Source organism: Halichoerus grypus, chromosome 13, assembly GCF_964656455.1.
Source record: "Halichoerus grypus chromosome 13, mHalGry1.hap1.1, whole genome shotgun sequence".
Classification (NCBI taxonomy): domain Eukaryota; kingdom Metazoa; phylum Chordata; class Mammalia; order Carnivora; family Phocidae; genus Halichoerus; species Halichoerus grypus.
In genome coordinates, this window is record NC_135724.1 from 73,548,249 (window position 1) to 73,564,939 (window position 16,691).

The 16,691-nt window shown below is 41.7% G+C and overlaps 1 protein-coding gene across 7 annotated transcripts in view; it reads right to left on the bottom strand.

Annotated features, from left to right (window-relative positions):
- The window catches only part of EWSR1 (EWS RNA binding protein 1), a 29,545-nt gene extending 12,855 nt beyond the window's left edge, over positions 1–16,690 (bottom strand). For 3 of the 7 annotated variants that reach the window (XM_078060806.1, XM_036123086.2, XM_036123085.2), the window contains exons 1-8: positions 16,569–16,690; positions 12,163–12,199; positions 11,968–12,019; positions 10,364–10,487; positions 9,922–9,939; positions 5,356–5,542; positions 3,160–3,327; positions 1,044–1,255 (exon numbers count right to left, since the gene is read on the bottom strand). In XM_078060806.1, the coding sequence (XP_077916932.1) occupies positions 1,044–1,255; positions 3,160–3,327; positions 5,356–5,542; positions 9,922–9,939; positions 10,364–10,487; positions 11,968–12,019; positions 12,163–12,199; positions 16,569–16,581 (811 nt within the window). In that variant the 5' untranslated portion in view covers positions 16,582–16,690. The remainder of the gene's footprint in view (positions 1–1,043; positions 1,256–3,159; positions 3,328–5,355; positions 5,543–9,921; positions 9,940–10,363; positions 10,488–11,967; positions 12,020–12,162; positions 12,200–16,568) is intronic. The other 4 variants (XM_078060807.1, XM_036123089.2, XM_036123088.2 and 1 more) reach the window with 2 other exon arrangements.
- Between the last annotated feature and the right edge of the window lies 1 nt (position 16,691).

Here is a 16,691-nt window from a genome sequence, read left to right on the forward strand (position 1 = left end):
AAAAGTAGGGTCTTTTAAATTTAACCAAAACTGCTGGTTCATCAAAGCTGAAGTAATCTTACAGTTAGCCTAGAATAAACCACCCAAATAAGAAAAAAGCCCTCAGGTCAACAGTTTACAGGGTTTTGTATCCTAGGATGCCTCCAAAAGCTACTTCTTTAAACTACCCTCAAGAAACAAAAACCATGGGGCGCCTGGGTGGCTCAGTCGTTAAGCATCTGCCTTAGGCTCAGGTCATGATCCCAGGGTCCTGGCACCGAGCCCCACATCGGGCTCCCTGCTCAGTGGGAAGCCTACTTCTCCCTCCCCCACTCCCCCTGCTTGTGTTCCCTCTCTTGCTGTGTCTCTGTCAAATAAATAAATAAAATCTTAAAAAAAAAAAGAAAAAAGAAACAAAAACCAGGGGCAGGTTTCTTAGGGCTTTAGTATGTTGCTGAAGCTTGGGCTCCATCAAGAAGCACTACTCATCTCATAGCCATAATGAAACATACCCATGGATGGAGTTTCATTAAAAAACAACTATCCAGGTAAAAATTAAATTGTGAATACAGTTTTGAGTTTTTGGTTACTTCTCCATGTGAAACTAAGTGTTCTATGAGAAAGACTTTTTTTTTTTTTTTTTGCTTTATAGATGTAAAAAAAAAAACCAAAACCAAAATTGATAGCATTTACTTGACTATCAAAACTGCACTAGTCTCCAACAGCTATCTGCTCATGTCCTTTTAATGAGTTGGGGTGGGCAGGCCACAGGAATGCCAGCTTCACTCAGTGTATATAACCTCCTTAAAGAGAGCAAGGCTGGCGTCTTAAAATGTTTTCTCTGGTCAGTTACGAACTCTCTTTTCTTTTTGGCAAGGCATACTAACAATTAAATTGGAGAAAAGCACTCATGTCTTTAGTGGGACATCCAAGTGGTTAGCCAGGATGTTATGTCCTAAAGATGCCCTAGAGTCCAAAACTAAACAACGGTAAAGACCATTTCCCCATGTTCAGAAACTCCAAACATAATCATTCTTATTTGGTTTTCTCTCTTAGCAACTCACTCTGCTGCCCGTAGCTGCTGCTCTGTTGGCTATATTGACTTGGAGCCTGGCTGTAGGATCCAGTTTGGGGGGGATAACTAGTGGGCGGCTGCTGCCCATAGCTGCTTTGTTGACCATAGCTACTCTGCTGTCCATAGCTGCTCGGCTGCCCATAGGTGTTCTGCTGAGAGTAACTGCTCTGATCATAACTAGTCGGCTGTGTAGAGGAGTAGCTGAAAGAAAGAAAAAAAGCTTTTTAGGAAGGAGAGGCTTGTTACTTCTTCAAGCCCCCTAAATATAATAGACATTCATAGCATATGACATAAAAATCCTTAAAAACACACTTACTTTCTACATATCAACAGTCTGAATTTAAAATAAGCAAATATTTTTGTATTCAGAATACAGCTTTAAATGCAAAGGAGGGGAAAACTACTGAAAACCAATCTATACATTATACAATCCTTAGAGTCTTCTCTTTTACCTCCCACCTCCTTAAAACCATAGTTTTCAATTAAATTCAAGGCAAATTTGGGAGTTTGGTGTTCCTGCATTAAGTGAAGAATATGTGCATGTGTACTCAGTGGGAAAGCCACGGAGTTGAAAAGGAGGCAGTTAAGCATGGCAGTTCTAAGCCTGCCTCCAACAATTCCCGTCAATCATGACAGTGACTGTTCTGAGGGTACAAGGCTGCCCGGTGTATGTGTGTGGCCACACAAACATGGCAATTTTCTCTTGACGTCTGTCCAAGTTTCAAATTGTTTCGCTATATATTGTATACAGTTTCAAACTTCCAGACATGCTTGATCATCTATAACTTTCAGACATGCCTGATATCTACAAAATCTTAATGAAGAAAAGATGGATAAGGTAACTTCAGAATCATGGCACCGTACAAGAGTATTAAGTGGATCTTCATCTTTCGACATGTCAACCCCAGGCAGAGAAACTAACCAATGATACCTTTAAAACTTAATTAAAAGAACTGCTATTAAACTTTAAATGAACTATGGTAATGAAAATAAAAAAAGACATCATATTTAAAAGTACTACTAAACTAAGCCTCTATCATATTCCCCACCCTGGCTGTACAGACTCAGCAGCCTCTTCACGGAGTGCACCTGTTCAACTGGCCAGGTTTACTGCCCTCAGCAGCACGGGCACAGGCGGGCTCTGTGGAAGAACTGCTGTAAGCCCTGCCCACTGCTGCTCCACGCTGTACACGTACCCGGCCAGCTGTATTTTGTTCCCAAACCTGTTCGCACCTGCTGCACTTTCATGCGAAAACCAATGAAACTGAGTGCAAAAAAGGGAAGTGCTACCTCTAGCAAAACTAAGTTAACACTTTAGGACACAATTCAGACAGTTCATTTGAAAACTTGCTTCTAATTAAGTATGAGTGAGAAAACTTGCAGTTCTTCCTCCACTTTACAAGAAACCCAAATGAGACACTGTAGCTGCTGGGGTGGTTAACATGTAAGACAGAGTGCAGAATAAATCTGTAGACGAAAGGCCCTGGCCCAATCATTAAAAGACCTGTGCATGGGGGCGCCTGGGTGGCTCAGTTGGTTAAGCATCTGCCTTTGGCTGAGATCATGATCCCAGGGCCCTGGGATCGAGCCCTGCATTGGGCTCCCTGCTTAGCAGGGAGCCTGTCTCTCCCTCTCCCCCGGCTTGTGCTCTCTGTCAAATAAATAAATAAAATCTTGAAAGAGTTGTGTATGAATGGACCTCCAAGTTAAGTTAAATATGAAAGATTAAAATGAAGTTTCTTTCTTTCTTTTCTTTTTCATGTCTTCCACTTTACCCATCCTAACTGCATTGGAGGAGGTGGCTTCTATGGTTGGGTTTACCTGCTTTCATATACTTCTGTTTCTCATCCATCTGAATTAACTAAAAGAGCAAAATTAAAAGGAAGAACCTAGAGTGGTAAAAATGTTGTGTTTAGAGAAAAAAGTTACTGACTGCCAGGTACTGCTACAGGAACCTAAGACTGAAGTTTTAATGTGTGGTCAAGGCTCATCACTGGGAAAGTCAGATAACCCATTGCACCTGAGGAAGAAGCAAGCTGGTCAACAGCCTGAAAAAAAAACTGTTATTCTACCAGCTCACTGGCCATGAGAACAAAGATACTGACCTGGTAGGAGGATAAGATGGTGGTGCTGTGACTGGCTGCATGGGGTAGCTCCCAGGTACCTGGGGATAACTGTAGTTACTCTGTCCATATCCTAGGCTGGGCTGGTTGTAACCCCCTGTGCTAGATTGAGGTTGACTAGTCTCAGCGGGTTTGTTACCATCCTGCGGTCTAAAAGGAGAAATAAAAAAGTAAGACTTTTTCCCTCAACCATAGAACTCCTGGGTAAGACCTCTATAACCTCTGAGCAACGTGCAATGTTAGGACTGAGCTTGGAAGTAAATACAATTGTCAACTGAATTATATCAAACCCAGTCTCGGTCCAACTGTATTTGCTGGAAGAGAACACTTCTAAGAAAGGGGGAGAATTAATCACATCCACAGATGAGATACCAACATGTTCCACTCGTTCCACATGAGCAGCTATCAAAGGCAGTTACAGTATTTTCTATTGCCAATTTAAGTGATCTGGGAGGGGAGGTTGTTTGTTAGGGAAGAAAATGCTTTTTTTTTCCCCCCCAAAAAGGACTGTTGGAAGACAGACAAGAAACCTTAACAATAATGCAAAAGTGTCACATTAGAGTAACATTTATATAAGTTCATGGCATTTATAAATTTGGATTACTGTGAGTTTAAGTTTCTCACTTATTAAGAACAGACCTAAAAATACATTTCCTAATTTGGACTGCCACAAATAAATCTAACCTTGCCTGGAAGTCTCCATAATGGAAATACCAGAGTAGGGGAGGGAACCACCCCCTCCCAACCCCAGCTCCCAGGAATGCTTGGATGAACTGGGAAATATTAAATGATGAAAACCAATCCCAGTCTCAAACGAAAAAACAAAACAAAAACCCCCAGGGTTTTCTATTACCTCTTAGCCCTAACAGTTCGCAACAAGACTGTAATAAAGTGAGCTTGAGCTATTTTAAGCAAACCGCCAAGAATGAGCAGGCAAACCAGATAGGATGTGGAAGTACTGGTTTCTCCAGAGCTGAAATGGGTCACAAGCCCCCTCTTTCCAGTGGAAAAGGGAGTAGCTGACACTGATCATGAGACAGTTTTAAAGTGGTAAGGACTAAAAATCAGGGAAAGAAAAGGAACAACAAAAAATTATAAAAAACCAATGAATATATAACCCCCCCCACGATCTATGGCTTCGATATACTGTTGCAATGGATCATCAAATGGGACTTCCAATAGTTGAGAACATTCTGAAATGCCTAGGTCACCTGAAACGGAGCCCTATAGGAATCAGTCAGTTAGTTTAATCTACCTACTGCACAGGATGTCTAGTAGATGTAAACTACCAAGTAGCTCTGATTACTCACTGTGCACTTTAGAAGTAATTTCATGAGTGTTTGCCAGAGCTAAGTTCTTACCTCTACAGTAGGCAAAAAGTCTAGGTTACAAGTTGATCTCTTGTTTATTCCCTAAAAAGTCTTCTTTCAAATCAGAATTCAATGTTCCTTCAAGATTGTATGCAGAAGCCACCTATGTGCATTGCCTAAAGCAAAGACCTGAAATCTTCTGTTAAGTAATAATCAATACTGTTTACCTGCTAATTAGTCATGGAGTATGAAATTGTTTGCCAAAATATTCACCCCAAAGCAGGGTACCCAGTTAAGAATATATACTTGCCTGTGATATTTAGATGACCAAACCACTACATAATACAGAAAAAATGTCAATTCCTTCAACTGAGACACCAGTATATGACTTCCCACCTCCTCTGTATTGTGAACTGCCACGTTTTCCCCAAAGAGAAAGCTGTTATCCATTTACAAGGTCAATAAAACCAAAAGTACAATTCTATCAGTTGTTCTGTTGTGAAGAAAAACACACATTCCATTTTTTTTTCTGGGTTTGGTAAAGTAAATATAATAGTCTCCTCCTACCCTAAAAGGTCACCCTTTTGAAACTGGATGTCTAGAAACTAGGTATCTGGCCAGTGACTTTCCTCATCTTGGCCCCTGGCTGGCACAATTTCTCTACTAAATGGAGAACAATGTATCTGTGGCGTGTTCTAGAGCATTACTGTGATGACTATAAGCACATAGCCAACCTCTAAAAGTAAGTATTTAAGAGTAACCATTAAAAAGGAATGAAGTCCTGGATTCTCTAAGTGCGTGTAATTGCTCTCTTTCCCGAAACAGGCTGATGTGCTCTAGTGTAAGAATTAGGGGAGTGTGGCCTTACCTTGCAGGTGCGGTGGCTGCCGGCTGCTGCCCATAGGCTGGGTAAGCAGGCTGAGTGCCATAAGCAGACTGAGCTGCATAGGAGGCCTGGGTGGTAGTGACCGTAGCAGTGGTGGTATCGTAAGCACCAGTGCCGTACCCCTGGACAGGCTGACTGTATGCCTGGGGGGCAGTTGGAGTAGTATAACCTAGAACAAAGGAGAACGACGTCAGATTTCTGGCTCCTCAGAGAGCTGCCTAGGCACTTGCTAACAAAACAATTTGTAAGCCACCTACTTTATAAAGCATCATAATATTTAGCCCCTTTAAATAGTTCCCCTCCAGTATGAGTAGCAACAAACCAATATTTAAAGCCTACGTTGTCTGAAAAGCACCCAGTTTTCAGCATGGCACTCTCTTTAGCTCTAAAATCACAGCTAACAGGAGGAAACAGGGTATGCTACAAAAGTGCTGGTACAGAAAACAAGGGTCCTGCTGCACCTTTCCCTCTGGATTAAATAGGAGAAAAGTCTGCTTTTGGGGATCCTATACCGGTCTTGCAAGCAGGCCTTCTTAACAATTTCCTCAACTAGTTAAGTATCCCAAAAAACTCTCAAGCAGGAATAAAACATCCCAGAAAGGGAAAAGGCAATGACACATTGCTAAAATAGCTAAAAATAATGATCAGGTAATATTTTTAGCATTAAAATTACTTTGCTTTCAGTCCTGAGCATTCCAGCATGGGCAGTTCATTTTTAGTTAAAGGAAACTGAAATCCCAGAGAATATGTGTTTAATTTTCAGTGGGAGATGTCCAAGAACTGCTACTTTTGTTTCAGGTAACAACTAAAAAGATGCTTGTTACCAGCACTAAATTTTGAAATGGAACTTGAGTAATAAGATACTACAAATTACATTTGCTTAAATATAACCAACAAACGTTATCTTATTTGACCTTTCAAGTAAATGATTTTAATTAAACTTAATACTCCCCAAATAAACCTTTAAAAGGTAAATGTTTTTCACATGATGAAACCATCTAAGAGTCTACGCTTGTCATCAAATTACCCACCCTCCATTCCTTTTTTACCTACCACCAGCAAAAAGGTCTTTTTCCTGTTTGGAAATATTGAAAGTAGACCCTACTAGCCCCATGCTAGTCCCCTAACTAGGTATCACAAAGACCTGCTGCCTTCAGAGGTATGAGGCAAACCAAGGTAGGTTCTCTCCCTAGTTCCTGCCTCTACCAGACCAGGCAGGGATGGAAACCCTTTCATCTGGAACTTGGGCTTGCAGTGTGACAAACTGCAGCTCCTAACTCGAGTCCTTATTCTGTGAGATGTGTTAGAACCTTTCCTGGTGCTGGGCTCTTCTCTCTGACCCCTTCTCATGGACAATGAACACAAGCCAGCCATGCAATAAAAACTTGGGTCTAGTTATCAGCATTTATATCCATCAAAAAATAGTCTACATCTCACTAAAGTAAAAGAGTTTGAGTACTTAAGACGAATCTTGAATTAAGATCGCTCACTTTAGTTAAAATTTAGGGCCGTAAACTTCAGTTAGAATAAAGTATCCTCACTATACACACAACTTACTAGCCAACAACAAATACCAACTTCTCTTTGTACCACCTAAAGTGTCACCTCCTGTAGCACAGAGTGTAATACTTTTTTTCTCCATTCCGAACATTTTAGGGAAATTCTGAAATTAATTATACACAAAGACATAATTTCCTTCTCAAAACTGCTAGGTTGAAATGTGTATGAAAGCATAATGCACAAAACAGAGAGCCCCAAGCAATGGAAGTTTTTTGAGTTGGCATGTCACTCATCTGTTTATTTAATTTAAAAGTTCCTTGCGGAGTCCTAATGTCACCCACATAAAGCACTCATTTATTTAAATTTAACTGGAATCTAATTCCACCTACCCTATTACTCCTACACAGATTTTTTTTCCCCTACATGATGACAAGGCCATCTATAAGAGTCACAAGGGCAATTAAAAGCAACAGCAACAACAAAGACTGATCAGAGCAATAACTGAATATTATAAAACTACGCAGTAACTGTTAGAGGCTTGAAGTGCTAAAGATTACGGTAATAGACACTGGGTTAATTAATAATCTTTTAATTAATCTCTAGTACCCACACAAACAGCCAGGCAAATGAGCAAAAATTAACAGAGCAAAATGATTTAATGACAATAAAAAAGATCAACGGCAAAAGACAACACATCTACTTTGTGCTGATGACTTTAAGGAAAAAGGTAATAAACATTACACAGATCAACCAAAATTTTTGTTCAACTTGAACAGTAAAAACTAAAGTTTCTATTCTAATTAATGAAACGAGATTTAAATGGCCACTTTCTCTTAAAGCTTAATTAAAAAAAATTCTATTGAGAGAAAAGGGTTTTTTTCCTACATTCCTTTCAGTAATTATCCAATGACTTTTATGTGTAAAGACAGCATGAAGTAAGGAAAAAAGTGTGCTTGAAGCCACTTACTACCTGTGAGGGTCCTAACTTAGTTTGGTTCAGCCTCAGTTTGCCCATCAGGTTTAATTCCAGTCTCTACACTCCAAAGGTTGATGGGAGCATTAAGGGAGGTATGTATGGTTCCCCATAAACTATAAAATCCATAAAACAGTCCTTATTAAGTGCAGTTTCTTGCTCATCAAAGCCACTGGTTTCTGTATCAGAATGTCCTACGTTTTTGTCCTCATGGTGGGACTTGTTCAATTAATGACAATGAGAACACAGGACTCTAGAGAACCTAGAAGACCCGTGTTTCCTATAAACGACTTTTTCATATCCCTATAAAATAGTCTAGAGATGCCAAAGGCTTAATCTAAGCTGTATTATTTATTTTCAAGTGATACTTATTTTTAAAAATGAGGGAAGGCTGGGGTGCCTGGATGACTCAGTCAATTAAATGTCTGCCTTTGGCTCAGGTCATGATCCCAGGGTCCTGGGATCCAGCTCCACATCAGTTTCCTGCTCAGCAGGGAGCCTGCTTCTCCCTCTATCTCCGCCTGCCACTCCCCCTGCTTGTGCATGTTCTCTGTCAAATAAATAAGTAAGATCTTAAAAATGAGGGAAGGTGGTCAAAAGCTACAAACTTCTGGTTACGAAGTAAGTATTTATTAAATAAATTATAAAAATAAATACATCCAAGGATGTAACCTACAGCATGGTGACTATAGTTAATAAATCGTACTGCATATTTTAAAGTTGGTAAGAGAATAGATCTTGAATGTTCTCATTGCAAGAAAAAAAAATTTTTTTTTTAAGATTTTATTTATTTATTTGACACACAGAGTAAGAGCACAAGTAGGCAGAGCAGCAGGGGCAGAGGGAGAAGCAGGCTCCCTGCTGAGCAAGGAGCCTGATGCAGGGCTTGATCCCAGGACCCTGGGATCATGACCTGAGCCGAAGGCAGCCGCTTAACCGACTGAGCCACCCAGGCCCCCCACAAGAAAAAAATTTGTTAACTGTGTGTGCCAATGGGTAGTAACTAGACTTTTTGTGGCAATCATTTCACAACATATACAAATATGGAATCATTAGGTTGTATACCTAAAACTAATATTATATGTCAATCATTAATAAAAATGAAAATAGCTTGACTATGTAAAGTTCAATCTCACAATTTCAAAGTTCTGTGCTAAAAATCCAAACTGCATAGTTCTAGCTCCAGCTTTTCCTACAGTTGCAGCTAACACCAGGAAAAGTGTAAACATTTTCCATCCTATTTGAGATATGCATTAGTTACACAGATTAGGAAATACTGCCCATCAAATCCAGGACACTGTCACTCAAGGAGATAAATTACAGATACAGGTTTTTCCCCTACTAAAGACTCTGAGATAAAACTACATATAACTTAAGGAACTGAAAATAGTTTGACAGTAAGTTTTTACATTTTTAAGACTTTTGTATTGAATATTCTCTTATAATAACAAAGACAGGAATGGGTGGGTGGGGAGAAGGTAGGGATTCTAAAATGTTACATAGCAGCATTAAACATAAAAATCCTTGTAAATTTTTCACATACTCCACTCAATCCTAGCATTAGGATACAATTTATTCTAATTCTCGGAGTAGTTTATTTTTTAGCTCCCTGGAATGCTGTTATTTAAGACATACTATGAATTAAAATAATTCATTAACATTTAAAACAGAAAAGAAAACGTATCTGGACTGGAAACCAACCAAGAGACAAACATTACATGCAGGGTGGCAGTCTGTTCCTCTAAATAAATCTACTCATGCAATTTTTCCTTCAGGGAATAGGGGGGAATCAGCTGGGGAATAGTCATCTGAAATACCTTTGGGAAGGTGAACAACTATTATTAAGGCTTGACACAAAATAATGTAAAATAAAGCAAAACCTTTCCCAAAATCACATAAAGAAAAGGACATGGATCTGTGAATGGCACCTGAAGCAATTTCCCATTAGCACCTTGTTGTGTGTGATGTTAGAAAGTTTGAGGGTTAAACAGATGAAAACACCTAAAGGGTCAACATTACAAGGTTAGACAAGATGGAAAGCATTTCCCATGCAAGAATGAGCAGGATAGTCAAACCTGTACTGGTCCCTTCTACTGTGGAAAGCACAAAACAAAAAGTAGAGGGTACACTATCAGATGAAGCAAACAGATGTGAAAATCAGTTTGATTTTAAGCAGCTCACTTTAAGAAGGCTCACTCTTACCCAGTATTACCATTAGCACAATCTTTTATATATTCTCCATTTTGTTATAAGATTATTTGATACACTGAATGAAATAGTTAAAAGGAAATTATCCCACCCACATTCTATCAGAAATCCTTTAGGAGAATATAAGGGAAAGGAAAAAAAAAAAAAAGAAAAGAAAAAGAAAAAGAAAAAAATAGCTCCTTCTAAGAATAAAGGATCCTCAGATGCCAAGGTATGGAACAAAACATACACCTGAGAGCGTAAGTAACAAGATTCTTAGCAAACACCCCAGTGGCTATGACCCAAAAGTCTCTCCAAGGCAGGCCTTACCAGCGGGAGGCTGTCCATAAGAAGTTGCATAGGCGGTCTGCCCATAGGTCGCAGTGGTCTGAGCCTGGGTATAGCTGACATCAGTGGGCTGTCCATAGGTTCCATAACTTTGCTGCCCATATGCCTGCTCAAAGAAAATGGATGCAAGAAGTTCATATATAAACCTTATATTTTAACCAAAAAACAGACTGACTTATTTCCAAGGCTCTAAAAACTGGAAGAACCAAAGCCAAAAATACTGCTTTCTAGTAAAGATTGTAAAAAACAGACAAGTGATCACAGTATCATGAATGCTTTCTTTCCCTTATCTAATCTACTCAAATTTTTATAAACCTAACTACAAAAAAGTTCCTGAGATAATGAGGCAAACTCCCAGTTAACTATACAGGAGATTAACAAGACACTCTCAAGGGATGGGCAATAATGGAACAGGTGTATAATTGCTAGCACTTAGTGTAGTACCGTTTTAGCAACTGGAAACAAATGTTAGGAAGACCAAATGAACCAAGAGAAAGAAAATGAAAATGGGATTAAAATCTGTTAGTTCTGAAAACCAGATTTTCAGCCTGACATAAAAATTTAAAAACTTGGGACGCCTGGGTGGCTCAGTCGGTTGAGCGTCTGCCTTCGGCTCAGGTCGTGATCCCAGGGTCCTGGGATCGAGTCCCGCATCGGGCTCCCTGCTCCGCGGGGAGCCTGCTTCTCCCTCTGCCTCTGTCTCTCATGAATAAATAAATAAAATCTTTAAAAAAAAAAAAAATTTAAAAACTTGCACCACTTCAGAGAAAACGAACTAGAACACTGCAAGTCTCCTTAAGGTTAACATACCAAGAACTGTCTTTTGAACTTGGACATCAGTAATACTTAAAACCTGGTAAAGAATAAGGTATTCTTCCACCTATTAGCAAGATCACATTCTAGATTTGAATGACCAGTTATGTAAGATCTGCCAGAGACATCACACTTCTGTCTGTCCCAGAAAGTTTCAATGGCAGAGTTATTAGTATCCATTTTAGTCATGGACCATTTCAGAATTCGAAGTGGTCTTGAGAACACTAGGACCCTAATTTCCAAAATCTGTTGGCCTAGACTTTTAAACACAAACTCATGTACTGGAAAGGGCTCAGAAGCTCTGTAGCTAAACAGCCATACAGAGCTGACCCTGCCATTTACTATGTGACCACTGGCAAATGACCTCTCTATGCGCTGCTATTTTTTGTTTGCAAAATATCCTAGTAACACCTTCTTCTGCAGAAACACTGTAAAATTAAATTAATTTAAACATAATACAATATGTAGAAGGACCAATTACTGAGCAAGGCACTTAACTTGAGAGATGATACTAGAAAGGTGTGGAGAGCTAGCAACTCCCAGTTTGGGGATGGTGTCATTTATAATGGCACTCCCACTGTGCAAGTTTAAAACGCCTGAGTCCTTTTATGATTACAAGCACATCAGTGCTCGCTTCAGCAGCACATATACAAGCACGTCATACTTTTCTATTACCTGATTTTTAAAAAAGAGCCGTACTAGCTATTGTTTTAATGGCTGACAGAAATATTTTGTTTGGGGACGTACCCACATACAAATATCTTAAAGATTACCTGGGTGGTCTGTGCATATCCTTGAGTGGGTTGGGCGGTGTATGCACTGTAGCTGTAAGAGAAATTAAATGCAAGAACTGAATATAGAACATTCAGATTCCGTTACAAAATCCTCTACAACTCCAGGAGGCTTAGTATTCTAAAAACATTATAATCAATCACACCCAAAGTACTGTTATAAAAAGACTGACTTACCCCTGCTGGGCTGCCGCTTGGCTGTAGGTACTGTAATCTAGAGAAAACAAGGGAGAGAAAATAATGTGAAGTCAGCAGAGACAAGGAGAAGAAAAAAAAAAGGGGAGGAGGAATTCAGGTGGAAGAAGATAAATTCTTTCAACTGTTTATAGAGAGGAAGTACAGGCCAACACAGGTCCGAATGAGTATCTCTTCTCCCTTAACACCAAACCAAAAAAATAAGTCTAAGCCAGTTAAAGTTCAGAAAGTTTGAAATATAGTGCCAGCTAATGAGGTCAAGATCAGCTGATTTGGCAGATACTTTAAAGGTTCCCATGACCACAATTCCCTCCCGGGCCCCTTAACTGCAGGCTGTCATTTCAAATACATGATCATCATCCTAAGACTAACAGAAAACAAGATGAACCAACAGAAGTTTTACCTTCATATAAAAATGAGGCATGCCACAATATTACAATGTTTAACATCAGACTGGTTACAATAGTAGCTACATCTCCCCCAAAACTCGTTTTTCTATCACCCCCTCACTTCAGCATTTTGAAAACGAACCATAATTCCATAGCAGGGCTGTGACATGGAATGGCAAAAAAGAAAGTCATCCCAATCCAGTATTTTAAAGGCTTTCCTGACTGTATCAGGGCTACATCTCTACAGTAAGTCAAAAGCCAAACACAACATAAATTGCAGCAGAGTTAAGGCAGAGAACAAAGCATGTAATCTTTTTGGGAGTAATTTGGTTTTAGGTAACAACATCTTTTTAAAACTCACAATGATTTCAACTAAAAAAAAAAAAGGCCCACAACTTTACTTTTCTTCCTCTCTCTTCTCTTTCTAATCTTTCCTATAATTTCCCTTTTCATATGAAATGTAAAACATGCACAAAAAAGGACTAAAAACTAGTCCACTGAGGTGTCTATACAAGTAGTGAAAACAAACAGAAAATAAAATGGTGACGTTTTCACAGCACTACTGAACTAAACATACATGTATTTTAAAATTTAAGGATTTATTTTTTTTTAAAGATTTTATTTATTTGACACAGAGAGAGAGAGTGAGAGCAGGAACACAAGCAGGGGGGAGTGGGAGAGGGAGAAGCAGGCTTCCCGCTGAGCAGGGAGCCCCATGTGGGGCTCAACCCCAGGACCCTGGGATCATGACCTGAGCTGAAGGCAGACGCTTAAGGACTGAGCCACCCAGGCGCCCCGAGATTTTTTTTGACAGAGAGAGAGTGTGTACAAGCAGGGGAAGCAGCAGGCAGAGGGAGAAGTAGGCTCCTTGCTCAGCAGGATGAGGGGCTCAATCCCAGGACCCTGAGATCATGACCTGAGGCGAAGGCGGACGCTTAACCGTGTGAGCCACCCAGGCGCCCCTTTAAAAATATTTTTAAAAATTCTACCCAATCTTTGCTCTCCACAAGAAATACATACCTTATTCTATGCTAGAAGACAGTACTGCCATTAGTGCTGAACAAAAGGGTCCTTTCTTTTCCAATCAGAAAGTAGCCCCTCATTTGAAAGCAACAATGGACATCTCAGCTCTTCAGGGAGGGGTTTCTGCCCCCACTCTATCCAAAGCCTGCCTCAAAGTCTACCTGGCCTGAGAGCATTGTGCTGAATCCATCTTTTAAAGTAGGCTCACCTTTCTACCACTCTACCTTAACTACTTTCCTTCCTCTGTACATCCTTAACTCAGAACCCTGATTCATCAACATTATCAAATTAACTGCCTAAAGGTTTTGTATAATGAACAAATTGATTTAAGACAATCTAATGGCATTTTAAAGTTAAACCTTAAGGCATTTTCAATGGCACTACAACTCTTGCTTTCTATGTACCAAATAAAAAGTAAATGCAAATCACTTCTTCCATGAGGCATTTACAAAACAGACAAATGAAGCATCAAAAAATATTTCAACCTACGTTTTGCTGATGTGTCTCGTGAGAAATGATTCTAAATTGCTGACATGGAAGTTCAACTTTGCAAGAGGACTTTTACACAAGAACAGTTATGTAAAGCAGAAAACTGGCAAAGCTGATACGGAACAATGAATGATCTCAGATCCGTGTGAAACCAACCCATTTAGTCCCATACTGGTGGGCTAAAGGAGGTAGCAAATTTGTTTCCTGAAAACTTATGTTATCTACCTACAACTCACAAACATTGTATGGACTCAAAAATGTTATTTACACAATGGTTAGATTTTTTAGCAGTCAGTAATGCTTTGTTTTTAACCCCCAAATGTGCAGCTGAAGACTTCACTAAAAATACAGGACAGGTTGAGAAGAAGGGGCTGTAATCCAGGGGGCCTCTAAAGTGCTGGCAATGTTCTCTTTCTTGGTGGTCACTTAGAGTTTGCGTTGTAATTCTTTATGTTAAACTGGACATATACTCTACTTTCCTATACATAACATACACGAAGAGAAAAAACATCTAACATTACCTAAAGTAGTGGCTTTTAGAAACTTTAGAGTACTCACTACCCGACAGTAGACATTTAGAGCTTCAAGCTACATAAGGAGTTAAAGTCAGTATGGGGCAATTTGTGGGAACCAAAAGCTTTGCTATAATGTCAAGAGGTTAAGGGCTCAAAAAGCTCTTAAAAAGATCTAGCCTCACTCCTTCATTTTGAAGGAAAGGAAACCAAAGTCCAGATAAGTATGTGATTTCCCAAAGTTCCTCCAGCTGGCCTACTACTGTGTGTCTATGTGTAACACAACTGTAATTCTAATATAGTACATGGAGATTTCCAATAAACAGTGAGCAAATTAAACCAAGAAACTGGCATGTCCAGCCACGCAAAAATTTCACCATACACATTTTGACTCCCCTAGCTTCAATAGGGAAGGCAGAGTAGCACTCTCCCTTCCAAAATTCAAACACTGCAAGGAAGAGGAAGGTGGAAAGGGCCCTGCGTTTCGGAAACCACTTCCCACCAGGATGTGTCTTGGACTGTGGTATTTTAGAGTCCTCACTTCTAGGGGCACTCTGAACCTTGGCACTAACCGCCGGCATTTACCTGCCTGTTTACTGATCACACAGCTCGGGAAGACTTAAATTGTCTTTAAGTTGCTGGATTCTCGACCCGTTTCAAATTAAATCTCGGAAGGACGCAGAGCTTTTCCGGTCTTCCCTCGACTTCTCCCACCGCTTCTAAGGTCCGGTGTTAGGTGGCCTAAGAATACCCCCGGAGGCAAAAAATGCCCCACCCTACCAATAACCGCAGGTTAGTGCACCAACAGGCTGCGAACTGCAAGTGATGTTTAGGTTACAAGATTAAACAACTGCCGTATACAAGACCACCCTAGATCATCCCATTCGAGCTCCCGCCCCGGGTTTTCTTTCAAAGTCCAGCACGCGTCTCCTTTCCCTCTCTTCCAGCAAACCACGAAATAAACAAGCCTGCCGGCTTAACCTAGGCGAAGAAACTTGCGAGACGACTGCTTAAGCATAATTCAAACGCCAACTCGGGCCTTTTGTTTCTCCTAGGTCAAAGAGGCCAGAATTTTCTTTCGGTAGGGATTTCTGGCCTCGCGATCCGGGCTGGTCGTTTTATACAACGGATCTCCCTCGGCGTTTGCTGAAAAACGGCCCTGGGAAGCACTTAATTGCTTTTTGGGGAGGAAAGGAGGTGGGATTAATAAGAGTAAAAACGAAGAAGCCCGGGGGTGGGGGCGCCGATTGGGGGGGCGCTGAAGGGGGAAGCACATTCCGCCCAAAACCCTGTCGGGCAGAAGTTCGGTTTGGGGCTGGAACCCGCCGAGAGGGCAGCTCGGCCGCACCGGACGCCCCAGCCGACCAGGCCATTACGGGGCGCCCGCTCATAGGTCGGCACCCCTCGGCTCACAAACCCGCGATGCCGTTTTTATTTGCTGCCCCCCCCCCTCCCGCCCGCTTCTCGGCGAAGCAAAGTCGCCCTCCGGCTTGAGCCGCCTCCCTGGAAATGGGAGGGGGTGGGGAGAATCAGAGGAGCGGCGTTGCTGCGGCTTCTCGAGCAGCCGTCGACCCCCCCAACACCTCCGGCTTAGGGGTGCCGGGCTCGAGGCCTTGCCGAGCCCTCCCCCAACCCCCACGCGGGGCCCGGGAGGCCGCAGGCCCCGCCCACGTGGCGGGCGACCGGGTGCGCGGGGCCCGACGGCCGCCACACAATGGAGACCGCGGCAGGCCCCGCGCGCTCCCGCCGCCGCTTGCAACTCGCGCGCCGGGGGCGCCGGAAGGTTCCAGAACCGGCCTTCCCGGTGGGGGGAGGGGAGAAGAACGCGGGCCCTCGAGCTCGTCGGGCCGCGGCGGGTACCTCACACCCTTCTCGGCAGCTCCATTCAGTCGTCCCAGCCACCCCTAGAGACGAGCGGCCCCAGATTTGGGCGTCCCGGCAGTAGCCGGCGCGACCGCGGTTCCACCACACTCACCCGTGGACGCCATTTTCTCTCCTTCCTTCTCGTTCTCTCAACGTCCGTCTCCCTCTCGCTTTCCCTCTTGGCGCCGCACTGCGCAGGCGCGAAACCCGCAACCTCGGGCGCTACCATCGGGCC